At 35.0% G+C, this 18,075-nt stretch overlaps 1 protein-coding gene across 1 annotated transcript; it reads left to right on the forward strand.

Annotated features, from left to right (window-relative positions):
• Positions 1-1,398: 1,398 nt before the first annotated feature.
• LOC120623899 (long-chain fatty acid transport protein 1-like) lies at positions 1,399-17,551 on the forward strand. The gene is made up of 12 exons (XM_039890191.1): positions 1,399-1,428; positions 3,175-3,426; positions 10,271-10,421; positions 10,552-10,789; positions 11,584-11,818; positions 12,135-12,336; positions 13,307-13,499; positions 14,653-14,731; positions 14,880-14,953; positions 15,456-15,651; positions 16,028-16,118; positions 16,696-17,551. The coding sequence occupies exons 2-12, from the start codon at positions 3,212-3,214 to the stop codon at positions 17,005-17,007; spliced, it is 1,986 nt and encodes a 661-aa protein (XP_039746125.1). The 5' UTR covers positions 1,399-1,428; positions 3,175-3,211; the 3' UTR covers positions 17,008-17,551.
• The last annotated feature ends 524 nt before the right edge of the window (positions 17,552-18,075 follow it).

Below are 18,075 nucleotides of genomic sequence, written 5' to 3' on the forward strand. Positions count from 1 at the left end.
AAAAACACTAACTTGTAAAACATCGATGAGAAAATCTTACCCAACTTTGTCAAGAAGTTTTAATAATCAGGCGCTGTCCAACCCCATACTTCAGAGAGCACGTTAAGCCGTGTGCCCCAGTTATTATCAGTATCATGTGATAAAAACCATTAAAACCGAATCTGCATTTGAAAAGCGGGGTGGGAACATGAGACAAAGATCTATGTGCCTATCTCGTATGAAAAACGAGGTCGAGAACCTATTATAGTGAGACATTAATATGATGATTTTTTTTCTCCTTCAATGAGATATCCTAACTCATATCTTAAAGTATATTCATCTGTGCAATAATATTCGGTTTATAACACGACTGCAGTTATGTGTGTGTTATGTTGTATATGAAAACTCCAAAAATTATGCCACTTAAAACTCAGATCAGTATAAAGATTCTATACTGATCTGATCTTTGAGTTGCTTTTACTTGACCGTTTGACCGCATTCAATTTATTATAAATATGGCCTATATTAGTTTTAAATGGTGTAGTAGCATACTATTAATAAAATTATTACTTACCTAAACTTCTATTATGGCTACACTATTTTATATTCTCTTAGCCCCAGGGAAAACAGAGAACCTTCCTTTTTAATTAGTTAAAAAAAGTTTTATTAATAACGTTTGTCCTCTCTAATTCATTATTGAAAGCTATGACACGTAACGTATAGGTAGGTAGGTACTAACTGACAATTAACTCTAAAGCGGTGGATCCATTACAATTACTGATGCAAATCCTTGAGCAATGTGAACATTAATAGAGCAAGTTGACCTTTTCAACCTGAAACACTAACTTAACTATCAAACGTTGTAACGCAGGTAATTATGTATTAAAACATCGCACACTATAAATGTAAATAGAATGGCTTGTCATTTTTTGAATGTAGTCTGATACTTACAACACGACAAAACACTGATTTCAAGTTGGTTAAGTAACTTATATTTTATATTATTATAACTATTTTGTTTTAAGTTAAGAACTAGAATGTAAATATAAGGGAACTTGAGTTTCACATTTTGAAAAAAAACTCAATTGAATAAGTCCTATCTAGTTTATCTAGTTTTTTATTCTATGGATTTTATTTTCTTCATTTTATCGATATAAAGCAACTGTACATCACTACCGTATGAATGAACTCTGGATGGGGGATTTGAAAAAAGAAACACTTAAATAAGTCCCATAATATCTACTTGTTTCATTTTATCGATATAAAGCTACTGTTCATCACTACTGTATGAATGAACTCTGGATGGGAGACGGTCAGCCGGCACCAATAGCGGTTGTCGATTAGTTTGTCCACAGCGCTTGTTGTGTAAACACCGGTCTGTGTTAAAACAAAAACGATTAAGGATTCATGATATAGGTATAAATAGATATTTTGTGTACATAATATTATGTAAGTATTTTTTTATAACTAAAGAATGGCTTTTGTAAGTAAAAAATCATTGTGAATTGTGGTGGAACTTTTTTGTAGGCAAGTATTACTTTTTACAGATGTACTAAATTTTGTTTATCAAGTTTTATAACTTACTTGAAATCAATGAAACTTAAAATCTTCTTTACTTCCTTCTTCCTCCTTGATTCTTTATGAATTAGGTCTAATAATTGCAGTCCTTACCTACGATCTGGTACCTACGCTTGAGACCGGAAGTAAATAAACATACGTGGTCAGAGGTTATAACTTTACAATGAAGGCCACATTAAGGCTTTAAACCGACATCCGCAGTGGCGTATAAATCGGCGTATTTCGTGTAACCAATCAAAAGACTTACATAAACCAGCGCGATTTGCGATTGGTCGGAAAGTACACCAATGCAAACGCATATTGGATGCCTTGGTTTGGAACTTTTGACGTAACTTTAGAGTCAGCAGTTTTTAATAAAGAATGGCCCAATGTGAGAGAAATATAATTTCGTTTGTTTTATCTTTTAAGTTTCCGTCCGGTTTTTCTATAGTTGTAATGTGATTGTTTAAAATTGATTGTGGATCGTGAATTGTTAATTTATTCAGTAATTGAACATGGATCGTTAAATAGACTTTGTAGCCAATTCTTTTTGTATACAAAACTTATTTTGCAGGTCAAAAATAATGCTTTTATTGTCCCCAAAGAACTTTATTTCTCTCTAACTCCAACGTAATATACTTACTCTAGAGAGTCCCTAGTTCAAAAAGATTACCCTACATCTCTACATCTGTAGATTTAGATATTTAGATTTGGATTGAGTAACATTAATACTTCAGACGAAGCTCTCCTCCCTTAATAATATATAATTGTTTATTTTTGCCAGATTTATTAAATTTCTTCGAAAGGCTTTTAAAAAGTTAATATTGCTAGCAATTAAAGCAAATATATCCATCAACGGCAAAGATAGCAGATTATACAAATTATTTTTATGAACTGAACGAATTATTTACTGAGAATGTATGAAAGTAAATAACGAAATCTTGAAACTGACGTAATTTAATACAAAAACCGGTAATGTGGAATACCAGTAAGGACTCGAGTTTCTGTTAACAAAGCTCAAAGGTTGCGTATACCCAGTTATTTAGGTAGGTATAAATAACTTACAGACAGACCATAACGCGCAGTTTTATATTTCAGTAGAAAATTATCAATAGGTACTAAGGAAGTAGAAGAGACGTATCAAACGTCTCTTTGAGCTAATTATCTATTGTAGCTCCTACGGAGAATTTAAATGTTATGCCTACCTTCAAAATGCATCTAACACGTACGGTATATTAGATATAGATATAGATATAGATAATATACTAGGTTTACTCTGATCTATTATGAATTGAACTCATGACACTGTTTGAACCAAGATTAAATTTTATAATGTCCTGTAATTTTTTTCAACAATTATATGTCCCTTTATAATAGATATTATGCAAATGAACACGATCTGTTGAGCAGAACCCTCTCTTATGAAGATGGACTTTATAACTTATCGCACTGCTTGAATGTAGTTTGTATTTTTAATCGATAAGAAATTTCAAAATACCCATAAATCTTTTAAAATTTAGAAATTTTCTGTAACTGGATCTTCGAATATAAAAATTTGTGGAAGTCTAGGGATGATTTAACGTTGACAATATATAAATATTTAAAAAAAAGGTATATTTATTATTGTACATTTTACAGATTTTTCAAAAAATGCCAACTAAATAAAATTTCCAGTATGACGGAAAAGCCAGAAGTTCACTTTGAAGAGGCGGAGCAGCAAAAAGGTGTTATTTTGACATCAACTGCCGCCGCATGCCTACTCTCGATATGGATTCTACGAGATGTTCCACTTTTAATGACCTTGATCGTCATACTGTGTATATTTTTGATGACTGGAGATAGATATCAATGGGTGTACATTTGGAAAAAAACTTTCTGGAGGGACATGACGTAAGTACGGTTTTGATGCAGCAAGTCATATTATTAAGGGATTCCTATATATGGGGTTTTTATATGGAATTTCACACTCCACGGACGCCTATTTCTAGCAGCTTCCTGTGATGCTGTCTGCCCACCAAAAGGAGAACATGTTCCCGGTGTCAACTCGCCACTCCAGCATCTTAGGACCCCAACGTCGATCGATCCTAGAGGATACCTATGTATCCCACCGATTGTAGCTTTAGATTTGCAACTGATTTATTTTCCGGGATATCGTAAATTTCTGGTGTGGCTCGTATTTAACCTTTGGGTAAAAGTCCGTATTATAAAAAATTAAAGATTTTGTATATCCAACATGTTTAAAAAGTGAAGAAACATTTCTGCTATTGCTTAAATACTTTTGTTAATTGGCAAGCAAAGTACTGCCTTGTTTTGTGTATTGATCGTCTCGATCGATCCTTTTTAACGCGTAGTTCAAAGGTTGCAATAATTTGCACCAGCGAAGGTTCATATTGCATTAGACCGCTTTAATAAAGCATGTTTTTTGTGTTCAAAAACAATATCTGCACAGGATACATTTTATTTTCTTCATAATAACTAGACTTGCTATAGAGACTAGATTTACGTAGTTATGCATCTTCATTAACCTCAACCTCTTTCCCTCAGAGGAATGAAAATTTAGAGCTTAGATCCTTCATGAAACTAATTTCTTAACGTCTAGTTTGCTTAAAAGCATCTGGCTCAGCTTCCATCTCTCTCAAGATAGGAAAATAAATGTGAAATTGCAATTTTTTAATGTTTGCTGAGTTTCTTGCATCTTCTTGGTAGAATGTGTCTTCCAGACCGGTGGCAGAGCACTAGAAACAGACAGACGTTTCAAAAGTGCTCTTAGAGTTAATCTACTTGAAACAGATGAAATTTTTTTTTTGAATTCACGGGCGGGACGGTCTATAAAGATTGTTATAATCACACGATAACACCTAGATAGACGACTTAACGGGTTCACGGAAAAAAAAACCAATAATAAACTAATACTTGTTTCTTTTATCCTTTTTCGCTACCTATTCCATCTCTCACAATTTAACGTTTAAGTAACCACTCAATCTATCGACTTGAAATCTAGAAAAAGTAGTACAAGATATCTAATGCTTGTTCTAGAAGTGCAAATTACATATTCGGAAAAATTAAGGGATGTATTGACATTTAAAGTCATGCATACTGCAATATGAATATCAAACTGACTAATTTTATACTTGAATCGTTTTCATATTAAATTTCAAAGGCATTGTTTTTGAGTTAACCATCATGCAAATTTACCTTGAGAGATTTTAATTTATATTAATTATTAATTTAATTATTGATTATTATTTTAAGTTATATTAATTTTATAGAGTAGGCTATCCCTTTTCCGTTTTTTTTGCATATGTCAGCAAACCCTCAAGTAAATCAAATATACAGTTTTTGAACACAGTCGGCTTTTACATAACATAAGTGCAATCATTCAATTACCGTAATTCTAAACCCCTGTTATGTTTCATTGTACTCTAGTAGAATGATCCATCCGGTATTTAATTATGTAAAGTTTTCTTTTTTCAAATGAGTATCTTCTGTTTTATACTTAATGTAACTTATATGAATGTTTTTTTAGTTGGATGTTTTACAAATTTGTATTAAATTTTGTCAAATTGAGGTTTGTTTTTCATCTATAAAATTCAAATTATATAATTCGAATTTTAAATCTTAAATAACACAAATAAGAAACTAGTGCTCAGTTAATAATTTCTCGAGTTTTTTGTGGGAAATAGCCACTTATGTACTCTTATATTAACAGCTGTTCCCACAGTTTCGCCCGCATTAACTATGGTGACCCCTCTTCCTGATGCGGCTGAGCACTTACTGGTGGAAGTTCTCCTATCTCATACTAAAATCCTTCTTGGTGTATTCTATTGCCCTCCATCTATTTCCAATTACTTTCACTCTTTTGAAACCCTGTTAGAAAAAGTAATCCCCTCGTACAGCCATTCAATTATTATGGGAGACTTTAATACATGCTTACTTAAAGATGATTATCGTTCCAGGAATCTTCTGGCTACGATAGAATCCTGTAGTCTTTCGCTACTCCCCCTTGCTGCTACACATTATTCTCCCGGCTGTACTCCCTCTCTTCTTGACTTAATTATAGTTTCTTCTCCAGATTTCGTCAATAAGCATGGTCAATGTCCTGCTGATGCATTTTCCTATCACGATTTGATTTATCTCTCCTATAATATACGTCCTCCTAAATCGAAAGCGAGAATTCTTCTGCGGCGTAACTTTGGAGGGATTGATAAGAGTCTTCTATGTGATGATGCCAGACATTTAGATTGGGCGGCTATCATGAATGTGGATTCCGTTGATCGCAAGGTCGAAATATTCAACACGCTGATTACACAGCTCTATGATAAGCATGCTCCGGTAAGACCAATTAAATTTAAGCACTTGCCAGCTCCGTGGTTATCAGAGGAGATTAAAATTCTAATGCATAAGAAGAACACGGCAAAATTTTATTATAAAATTAATGATTCCGATGCTAACCGTATAAAGTATCATAGGGCACGAAATCGCTGTAATACATTGTGTAGAGATGCCCAACGTCGCCACATCCATAAGTCAGTCGAGAACGGTGATACCGCTAAGACTTGGAAATTTCTTGAGTCACTTGGAGTTGGTAAATCATCCCCTAAGACTTCTATCAACATTGATATTGAACTCCTTAATAAACATTTCTCTACTTCTGATACAATTGATAGTGTCAATAAGGAGCGTACTCTTAGTATTCTTTCTTCGTCATCAACTCCAGACTTTTTATCTTTTACCTTCAAGACTTTCACTGAATGTGATGTTAAGAAGAGCATATTGTCCATCGCCTCGAATGCAGTCGGTACTGATAGCGTCAGCCGTAATATGATCGTTCCCATTCTTGATGTTGTTTCCCCTTTTCTTACCCATATTCTCAACTATTCCATCTTGACTAGCAAATTTCCTGAAGCTTGGAAGAATGCACAAGTCACCCCTCTGCCTAAAAAGGCCAATCCTGTTTCTTTCTCTGATTTCCGTCCCATTTCTATTTTACCGTTCCTTTCTAAAGTTCTTGAGAAGCTAGTTTACGAACAATTCCATCTTTTCCTTAATAAAAACTTACTTCTCAGTCCCTTGCAATCCGGCTTTCGTGCTGGTCATAGTACAGTTACAGCGCTAGTAAAAGCAACTGATGATATTCGGTGGGCGATGGATAATAAGGAACTCACAGTACTGATACTGCTAGACTTCAGTAATGCCTTTAACTCAGTTGATTATGATATCTTGTTGAGTATCCTGCGCTCCATTAACATATCTCCATCGGTGATAGATTGGTTTCGGAGTTACCTGTTTGGTCGTCGGCAACGCATTCGGATTGAGGAGACCTCTTCATCCTGGTGTGATGTTGCGGCCGGGGTACCTCAGGGCGGCGTGTTATCTCCCTTACTCTTTGCTATTTTTATTAATTCAATTTCCAAACGTATCTCTTCTCTCTATCACATGTATGCAGATGATATCCAAATCTATCGTCATTCAACCCTTGATAACCTTGGTTCTACTGTTGCTGCTATTAACACCGATCTTAATGAAATTTTTGAGTGGAGCAGGCAGTATGGACTTAAGGTTAATCCAGCAAAATCTCAGGCTATTATTATTGGAAGCCCTGGTATGCGGTCAAGGGTTGATTGGGGAAATCTACCTAGTGTTGATTTTAATGGTGTCATAATTCCGTTTTGTGCCTCTGTAAAGGACCTTGGCTTGCATCTTGATAAAGAGTTATCGTGGTCTGTGCAAGTCAGGGATTTGAGTAGAAGAACTTTTGGCACTTTTAGGTCGCTGTGCCGTCTGCGATCCATTCTTCCAATCCCGACTAAAGTTATGTTAGCACATTCTCTTTTTCTCTCTATTCTCGACTATGCGGACGCAAGCTATCTTAATTTGTCCGAGGACTATCTTAACAAACTTGAGCGTCTTCAAAATCTAGCTATTCGGTTCATATTTGGATTACGCAAATATGACCATGTATCTGAATTTCGTCAGAAGCTTAAGTGGCTCCCTATCCGCCGTCGCCGGGATCTTCATGTACTTTCACTTCTGTACTGTGTGTTATTTAATCCTAAGACTCCTTCTTATCTTAAGGAGAAGTTTAAATTTCTTGGAGTGCAGTCGGAACTTAGATCGAGTCGTGCGCTGACTTTGAGCATGCCGTTCCACAAAACGAAGTTTTATAAGCATTCGTTCACTGTCAAAGCTACTGAATTGTGGAATGCACTCCCATTGATCATAAGACAGTCGAAGTCATTGGGCATATTTAAAAATGCTGTTAAGGCTCATTATCTCGCTCAGTAAAGACGACTATTATTATTTATTATTATTTATTTATCTACTCAAACTCATAATATTTAAGTATTTATGGTATATTAGGATATGTATTAGTATATTTATTTTTTTTATATTTATCAATAGTATTTTTAATTTTTTTTTTTTATTTGTGTAGTCTGGTTTATGTATTAGTATGTAGATATTTGTATGTATGTACTAAATAGTGTACCCCACCTATTTGTTTTCTTTTTAGTTTTCCTAATCCTAAGGTTGCCTGGCAGAGATCGCTACTTAGCGATAAGGCCGCCTTTTGTATCCTGCTTCATTCTTCATGTGTTTGTTCTTTTTTTGTCTTGTTTCTTTGCTTGAGTGGTGTACAAATAAAGAGTATAAATAAATAAATAAATAAATATGGTCCGCTTCAAAATGTTATAGATAGAATGCCGCTCGGGTATTAGAAAGAAAGAAAGAAAAATTTATTTTTTACATTGCGCCACACATTATTACATTATTAGACATTCTATTAGACATAGAGGTAACTAACCATTCCGTTCGTTTTTTAAATTTTAATTAGTAAATATATCAAATTAGCATGTATAAAGTCAAGGTTTATATACATATTAAGATTATCTTAGTATTAAAATGTAAATTTTTGTAAGGATTAATATTTGATGCCTAATCTTCTTTATTTTATTTCTACATAAAAGCCAGTATACCTTTTGTAGCGTATAATGGTAACACAAACTTATTATTAATAAAGACCAACAATTTAGCAGTACATACCTAGTTCTTACGTATGGCGAAATATTAAGTCAGCACTCGCGGATCTTTCAGCACAGTAGCGCGTTTTCATCTGGATTTATTTCAGTATTATTAAACTACTGAAATAAAATAATATAGCCTTACATCGGGATTAATATCAACTCCGTCGTTTTTGTTTTTATGGAATACAAACAAACAATCAAAAAATTCTACCCTCTTTATTATAATACTTTAAGCTACGTCACGAGAATTTTAAGCACTTTGTATGTTGCCCCCAAAACGTGTATTTTCCCAGCGATAGTTGTATAAGTACTCATCGGAAATATTCATTCTTCCTAGGAAATTTTGTATGAAGATGACAGATCGCTTACAACTGTCAGAAAAGCTACTGGCATGGCATGTGTGGGCTGGCATGAGAAGAAACTCATGGCGATCTCTGTAGGGGGCTTGTCTCCATAATAATTGAAACTATTTAGATAATGTTTCATTCCTTAATCCTTTGTGTTTGGTACTACAATGGATTTGGTCTGGTTTCCCCTTCTCAATCAGCAAGCGGTTGTAAAAGGCCAAGGTCCAATCGGACACCTCGCTCAATAGAGTAATCATCGACGTCCGGTGACGCGATGGAAAAATTGACAATTTCTTTACAACACCTTTATGAAGTGTGGGATCGGTTCAAAGTCCAGAAAACAACTTCTAGGTATATATTCTTGATAAATTGTGCAAAGATTAAATAGGATGTATAAATGGAGAAATCTAAAACTATCCATAGCAAATAAAGGTTAATGATACACAATATTTATCTTTGAGCTAGATAAAAATTGAATGGCTGTATCGGATACAATAAAAAGAAGATTTAAATGGCAATGTGAGATGGTGATAACAAAAAGAGCACTCGGTAAATTTTGTGGGCTTCTACTTAGACAGGGCGCGCCTGGAACCCTCTAAGTTCACCATTTTCATCATTTTACTACCATGCACAAATGTTTTATGTAATGTAGGTAGGTACACATAAAAAGTGCCATCTATGGGAACAAATTAAATAGATAAATATTTGACTTGACTCGTTCAGGAAAAAAAATGATTTTTAAAGATTATATATTATAATTTTACTGTTTGTATTAATATAAGGAATCTTTAAGGTCTAGAAGAAGGGAGTTCGTGCTGCAAATCATAAAGTAACAGATTTTCCGGTTACAGCACGTTTCTTCGTTTGCGGAAGGGAAGAGCCATTAACAAACGAAGCAAGCAGCCAGCCTCTCGAAGCAATCGAAGCATCACTGCTAAAACGTTGCAGACGTGCGTTAACAAACGCAAGACCTGTGGATTTTTCACTGATATTTTATAGAGCTCTGGTACATTAGCCACGTGACTTTGTGCCGCTTTCAGGCCGTTGGCATGTTTTAAAAAAACAACTTCAAATTCCTAATGCTTTATTAGTTGCCCAATCATCAGCAAGATGTCGTTTCTCTGTAGCCATTTTAAAGTTAACGTTTGAAATGCCTTCAGAAATTATAATCATTCAGTAATATTTGACGGGCGTCCAGTTTTATTAAAAACTTCCTAACGAGGTTGCTCGCCTGATCTAGACCCTGCTTATCTAGGATAGAATTATTGTTATGTTACTCTCCTTAAAAACTATATTTCTTGTACATTTACTTTTTACCGGTGATTATTTGGATTTGAAAACGCTGTGTTTTTTTTTTCTCATTAGAGGCCTCCGCGTGCTATTAATCACAATGTTTACTATATGGATGTGGGATAGGACGGGGACTACAGTTGTCAGCAGATGGGAAAAGGTGTGGAAAAAAGAACCCAATAAAAGAGCATTTGTCATGGGAGATAGAGCAATTACATTCCGTGAGGTAATGCATATTTTATTTCTTTGTACTTTTTGTATTTAGATAAAACACTTAAGTATTTTCATTAGTACCTTAATGGTTTAAATAGCTATATACATATATAAGTAATATTTTACTAACTCTATCTTTTCAGGGTAATGAATTCAGTAATCGTATAGCTCGATATTTTAAACGACAAGGCTTTAAAACTGGCGAAGTTATTGCTTTATTCATGGAGACTCAGCCAGAGTATGTCTTCATTTGGCTTGGACTGGCCAAGTTACGAGTAACCACTGCACTTGTGAGTAGTAACCTTCGGGGTGCCCAACTGATACATTGTTTGAGGATAGCAGGTTGCAAAGCAGTAGTGTTTGGAGACGAGATGACGGACGGTAAGAATTTTGCGAGTTATTTCGACAAAAATTAAATTATAATAGATAATTATAATAATGACAATAGATTCCGTTGCAGAATTGATTTACTATATCGGTTCGGTAAAAAAGTCACACTCGACTGAAAAAGTGTGTACTATATGGAACCATAATATAGCCGAAGATCAAGTAGTAGTAGATTTTTTCAAGTAGGCAGTAATAGCGCTTTTAGTCTGCTCACTGTAGCTCTGTCACTGTTTATTGATGTTTTTTTCACTAACTAGTCTGAAGGGCGTGTTTTTTTTTTTAATATGTGTTCCATCCTATTTTCCAACGACATGACGGTCGGAGACTGTTCTAGGTCGGTACTTACAATTTCGCTCAGTTATTGTATTTAATCTGTTTTACATTGAGGTGCAGATTTGTCATTCGGTGTACATTCTTATCTATCACGAGATCTATACGAGTATACTACTTTTACATTACATCAAATTACTTACATGTTAGTCTTACGAAGGGCGTGGTTGCCAGTCAATTTGAGGCAATCAAGGTTTAACACCTACGCCGCAGGTTGACGGATTCAGGGCGGCAAAATGTGGTTTCTTTGCGAGAAGGGTGGCTGTGTTGGCAAAATGTGGTTTCTTTGCGTGCCCAGAGAAGGGTGGCTCTGTTTATACGCGCTGGTTTTTTCACCATCAGGTGGTGGTATACAGCTTCGTGGTCCGTCAATTACTATTAAAATAAAAAAACCAAGGCACCCCGCCTTGAGTGAAAACAGACAAAACTATTTTTAAGTTACGAAACTTATTTTCCAGTTATTAAATCTATCCAGAACGAGATACCGGACATTCCACTTTTCCAATTCAATTCACCGGAGAGAGAATCAGTTGCAATCCTGCAAGATACGATACCTTTGGCTACAGAACTAGATGAAATTTCTAGCGAACAATTCACCGATGTTGAACCGGCTAGCACAAGGGATACTTTATTGTATATTTACACTAGTGGAACTACTGGGTTTCCAAAGGCAGCTATTATTACAAATATAAGGTATGCGTATTTATTATCTCTATCGATTGAAATTTATTCAGTTTTTATTGAGGATTATCATATTTTATTTTTACATTTATGAGTCTGCAATTTAAGATTTCTGCCTTGATTTTCCTGATTGTTTTATTCGAAATAATGAGCCCTAAAGTTGGTTCCTTAATTCATGAAATTTGGATAGAAGCAGGCGTTACTTTGCGGAATGCCATGATTTTAGAAAGACTTGTTCTAGTCAAAGTGCCTGATTTTTTGGCAAGAATTCGAGTTTCTTTAAATTTTTGATGTTTTGTTGTTCAATAAGTATTATATTATGTCGCAGGTACCTTCTGATACCGCTTGGAGTCCATACCTCAGGTAGACTTACGTCATCGGACATATTGTATGATCCATTGCCGCTACATCATACAGCTGGTGGAGTGTTGGGTGCTGGGCAGTGTCTTATCCTTGGTCTTACAGTGGTACTGAGGAAAAAATTTTCCGCTACCAACTATTGGAATGATATAGTGAAGCATGGATGTACGGTAATTATTAATTCGACTAATTATTTCCAGGCAGGGTCATTTGTTAAGTTGATCTTTAAATGCACTTGTTATCAATAAATTAAAAACAAAAATAATAACTAACATAATACCACGATTAAACGCTTAATATTCGATAACAGCTGTATCTAGAGAGATTATAATACTCAGCTATCTACGTTGGCTTTCGAATTAATCTTTATTGTAGGATACTCTGTTGTGGGTTATAAGGTATATGTTTTGCAGTTACTAAGTCCTGTTATTTTTGGCAACTGTGTGTGGGTGAAAGCTGGTAATAATGTGACTGCTAGACAAAGTGTCATGTCAGCACGCGGGAAACAACGAGTCCACTTTTACTTCCACGTAGATAGCGAGGTGGCATTTTGAAAAGTATTGGTCTCTTCTACAAAAATATGAGATTGAAAAAGAGATCGTCATCATCGTCCTGAAACTACTAATATTCCTAAACAGACAAGAGGGAATTATTGCATTGACCACCACGTTGCTACAATTTGTGGACTTTAAAAATATTGTCACAAGAATTGTTAACGCCTTTCATTAATTCATGATAATCGTAAAGCATGGCGGTGGAAACCTCAAATAAATCTACCTAAACATACAACTTGTAAATGAAAATCGAAATAATACTTTACAGGCTTTAGAGGTACATTATGTACTGTCTCTGAGACGTATCTGTGAAACGGAAAACCTCATAGTTTTTGAGTAAACCACTGCCATAGTTTTTACTGGAAAAATTAGACACATACCTAACATCACATGCAACATTAAAATCATGTGCCACTTTATTAGGAACGCGTCGCGTAGCGTAGGTACTATGCACGTGTCGATCTTTTATCATCAACAGGGGTGTTATATGTAAAGACTAAAAATGTTTTGAATTCAATTAAATGGAAAAATAAATAAATATCCTTAAACATTATTTCGTAATTCTGTTACACGTTGTATATTACAGGCAACTCAATACATAGGTGAAATTTGCCGTTATCTACTTACGGTGCCTCCTGGTCCAAACGACAAAGCGCATAAAGTAAGGATCATTATTGGTAATGGTTTGAGGCCTCAAATTTGGAAGGAGTTCATAGAGCGTTTTAATATAAAGAGAGTTCTGGAATTCTATGGAGCCACAGAGGGGAACAGTAACTTGGGTAAGTAAACAATGGACTGTGAACACCTCCGACAAATGTTAGTCAAAGTGAAAACTTTCTTTTATCAAATACTAACTAGATGATGGCTAAAAATGCAGTTTTTTTAATCAGTCTAAACATTTTCGAGACACACAATGTAATTGATTTTTATACATAAAGAAGAATATATATAGACAATACAATAAACCTACCGCTATATCGATTGTATAGAGAAGAGTATTATTCATTATTCCTGGCATTTGTTAACATATGCCAGGATCCCAAGTTTGCTTTTGAAATTGTTTCTTTGATGTGTGTCTCAATGGTTGATCGAGGATTTATTAATATCATCATAAAAATAAAGTAATAGAAATTTTAAAAATCATTAAATTATTACAAGCAACAAATAATAATAACTTACGTAAACCGACCGAAAAGAAAATACAACTTGAATATACACCCACGATACAGGTTTTCCTTAATTGTGAGTAACAATGGGAATTTAGTTTATTAGTGTTTATTAACGTATTTTTTTTGTTATACGATTTATCACCATTGAGACACTTGCAACATCAGACTTAGGGCATAGGTCTAATTAAAAGTTCACAAACACAGACAATTAATTATTTTTGCTACATACTCGTAAATGTATATTATAACCAATTAGGTATAACCAATTAGTTATCAAGCGTCATCGTTTATGTAATCATTTATGTTATAATGGGACTTTTCTATTAGCTTACGTTTAAACTCATTGAGAGAAATCTGCGACATTGTTTTTGTGTTAATAGTGGTTGATCTAGTGTTTCGTGTCCATTACCAAATAATTAAATGCGTATATATCGACAATTGACACACATCGCCATGGAGCTCCAAAGTAAGCGTAGCTTGTGTTATGGTTAAGATGACCGATGAATATTTTTATGAATAGCATACAAACATACTTATAATACATAACATACAGGTAAACACCCAGACATTGAAAAACATTTATTTTCATCACACAAACATTTTCCAGTTGTGGGACTCGAACCCACAGCCTTGGACTCAGATAGCAGGGTGACTGCACACTGCGCCAATAGGCCGTCAAAAGGAAATGCAGACTTAACAATGCAATTATTGTATATACAAATTATGCTGCTGAATGAAAGTTACAATTTTTTTTTCATTTTAGTAAATTTGGATAACAAGGTTGGCGCCATTGGTTTCCTAAGTCGGCTAGTGGCTTCAATATATCCTTTATGTTTGGTGAAGTAAGTACTTACATAAAACTGACGATCTACTGATATTGAATCATATTTATTAAATTCCTCTTACATTTTTATAAATTATTTATACTTTAATTATAAAATTAAGTAGGTAAGTAAATATCGTTATTAAAAAATAAAACGTCTTCTTTAGATGTGATGAAATAAGCGGTGAAATTCTAAGGGATGGGAATGGAAGATGTATCAATTGTGGTCCTTATGAACCGGGTAAGAGACATATTAAAATTTTTACCTAAATTTAAAATAACTTCGGTCTTTCGTAACGTATAATTATCAAGTACTATGTGAATCGACCTTTTCCAAAGAATAGTGTCGCACCATACAACTTGTCAGCACTTTGGATTCATCATATCAATCACCCATTATCACCCTACTACAGGGCACGGGTCTCCTCCCACAATGAAAAGGGGTTACCGTTTTCATTGTGGGAGGAGACCCGTATGGCCGTATATGAGGCCGTAATCCACCACGCTGGCTGAGTGCGGATTGGTGGACAACTTTTGAGAACTTAACTAGCTTAAATTAAAAACGCACACAACATCGAGATGTCACAGGTGCATGCTGGAAATCGAACTCGGACCACTAGTCTATCACCCAAAGTGGTTTTCCTTCGGTATTACTAAGTTATAATAGTCGTTAAGCGCCAGCATATAACGCAGAAAACAAAATAAAAAACATAACAGGAAACTTTGAAATTAATATTTTTTAGGACTTCTGCTGGGTAAGATCGATCCCAAAAAGGCCATTCTGACATTTGCCGGCTACGCAGACAAAACCGCCTCTGAGAAGAAAATGGTACGAAACGTGAGAGTGAATGGCGACTGCTACTTTAACACTGGAGATATTCTTGTAATGGATCATTACGGATACTTCTACTTCAGGGACAGAACCGGAGATACTTATCGGTAAGTTATTTGGATCTTTACTGAAAATCAATCCAATCCAAAATTCAGGCAGGTTGAATTTATTAGTGCTATCCTTTTCTTACTCTTTTCTGTAAATAAGGACAGCATACTCATCCCGGTAGATAAGGGCATTACTAAATTAAATCTTTCATAGTAAGATTTTTGATTTGATTTATTATTAACTTCGGACGCTAATCATTTGTTTTTAGTATTATTCACACTTATGTTTCACATGATAAGGCCGTGGGAGAATTCAGAAAGGGCCGTTAATCAACTCTCCATTCTATCTACCCATACGGTATTTTAATACGATTCAAATATTTGGTAGGCGCAGTCTTAGCAATACATGGTCTAGAATCTAGATTAATTATTGCAGATGGCGAGGTGAGAACGTATCTACCGCAGAGGTGGAAGGGGTGATCAGCAGTTTGGCCGGACTTAATGACACAATTGTGTACGGTGTCGCCGTGAGTATTTATTATTACTTATTTATAAATTTATTAGTTTTTGTCCGAAATTTTTACAATTCTTACGGGAACAGTTGGTTTTTCGTAATTGCATGCGGCGCATTGTGTTCAAAAACAATGAAAACACCCCGCGCAAGTCGCACTTCAGACTCGCGGAATGTTGCTAGCTCAGATACTTTCATCATTTTCCCCATTTTATGGTAAAATCATTAGAGGTAAAATAATTACTGTCAACTACTAAATGGCATGAAATGACTAACCGCCTGTTCGGGTAACACTATTACATGGAAAAGGATATAAATTATTATCTCCCACAACTTTATCAACTCTCCAAGCAGTGGCGTGGAAATAATATGCAAATAATATGTGTAATAATAAACAGCGTCCAACCTCTCTTATTCTCTGTTCCCGTGATTTAGTGTGTGTGTGTCCAGTGTCAGGTGGGCACGTTAATTATATCCCTTGTCGGGGGATATAATCGGGGATATAATTATTGTCTCCTGTCTGTGCTAGCTCTGTTGGTTATACTTAGGAATAGCCGTAATTAGCTTGTAGAATTTTTTTATTTCATTTATAGATCCCGAACGTAGAAGGCAAAGCTGGAATGGCAGCCATTGCTGACCCTGAAAAGAAATTAGACCTGGAAGCTTTGGCGAAAGGCTTAAAAGCCTCCCTGGCAGCGTACGCCAGGCCTTTATTTATAAGACTCCTCTCAGAAACTCCCATTACAGCGACGTTTAAGCTAAAGAAAAGGGAGCTGATGGAACAGGGATTCGACGTGAACGCCCATAATGATACAATGTTCTTTTTGGATCAGAAAACGGGTTCTTATGTGCCATTAACCAAGCAGCTTTATGATGATCTCATTAATGGGATCGTTAAGTTGTAAACATCATGTAGTCTGTGATTAATGATAAGTAGGTATATTTATTGTTTTAGGATAAGAGACATTGGTGCCGATTTTTTTGTACACATTTCGCAAAGTTTAACTACAGCTTACTGTTTAATAGAATTAGAAGAGCTTTTTGTGCTTACTTCTGCGCTCAAGCAGCATTGCTGTGTTCAGGCCTGAAGGGTGTTTGCGACACTTTGTAGGACGTTTTCTTTGGGAAATGTTGCTCTAGTTTTAATCGATGATTTTCAACTTACCATCATGTCCGTTTGCGCTGTTGGACAATTCTTATTACTGTAAAAATATTTTTTTAAAAAGCTTTCATTTTAAATGTTCTGACATCATTTTTATTGTGGTCTTTGTGGTAGAGGAGAGCGCGATTTGTGTACGAGATAATTGGCACCGTCATTTTCATGTAATCTTTAAAAAGTTTGCGTCGTACGAAGGAACGCATTGTCGTCGTATTAAAGCCGGCAACGCATCGGTGGATCCTCTGATGCTGCAGATGTTTATGGGCGGCGGTGATCACTTAACATCAAGTGACCCACTTGCTCGTTTGCCCGCTATTAACATATAAAAAAAAGAACAAAAAATTATTTTTATTGAAACATACCTTTAGCATTAGATAACAGTAACTATGCTAAATAGTTACTATTGTGATAAAAAATTGACTTGACCTATTTGCATTCCCATTAAAGATGTTATTTTTAAAAGTTTTTAGGTTTAAACTAGTAATAGGCACTAGGCATTTTTTGGCATTCTTTACCTTCATGCATATCTTGATTTTGCATTATGCTCATTTACAACCAACTATTGAAAAAATATATTAATATGTTATTTGCATTGCTAACTGATGCGTTTTATGTTGTATGCTTTGTTTTTCTTCAAGCTTCAGTGTGTGTTAATCGTCTTCACTTGACGAAGATTATTGTTGTTGCATAAGTGACTCTTTGCCTCAAGTAATAATGAAGTCCTTAACATATTGTCTACATAAAAAGTATAGTGTTTGATCTTTGGGTGGTTAAGTTGCTTTTAAGGTAAGATCATAGTGAGATTTACTGATGA

Source organism: Pararge aegeria, chromosome 1 (assembly GCF_905163445.1).
Source record: "Pararge aegeria chromosome 1, ilParAegt1.1, whole genome shotgun sequence".
NCBI classification, from domain to species: domain Eukaryota; kingdom Metazoa; phylum Arthropoda; class Insecta; order Lepidoptera; family Nymphalidae; genus Pararge; species Pararge aegeria.

Excerpts from the sequence above, each read along its gene's own strand:
- LOC120623899 (XM_039890191.1), top strand. The coding sequence starts at position 3,212 with ATGACGGAAAAGCCAGAAGTTCACTTTGAAGAGGCGGAGCAGCAAAAA. Across the intron at positions 10,790-11,583 it reads TGGAGACGAGATGACGGACG|TTATTAAATCTATCCAGAAC; the intron begins GTAAGAATTTTG and ends CTTATTTTCCAG. Across the intron at positions 14,954-15,455 it reads TTGTGGTCCTTATGAACCGG|GACTTCTGCTGGGTAAGATC; the intron begins GTAAGAGACATA and ends AATATTTTTTAG.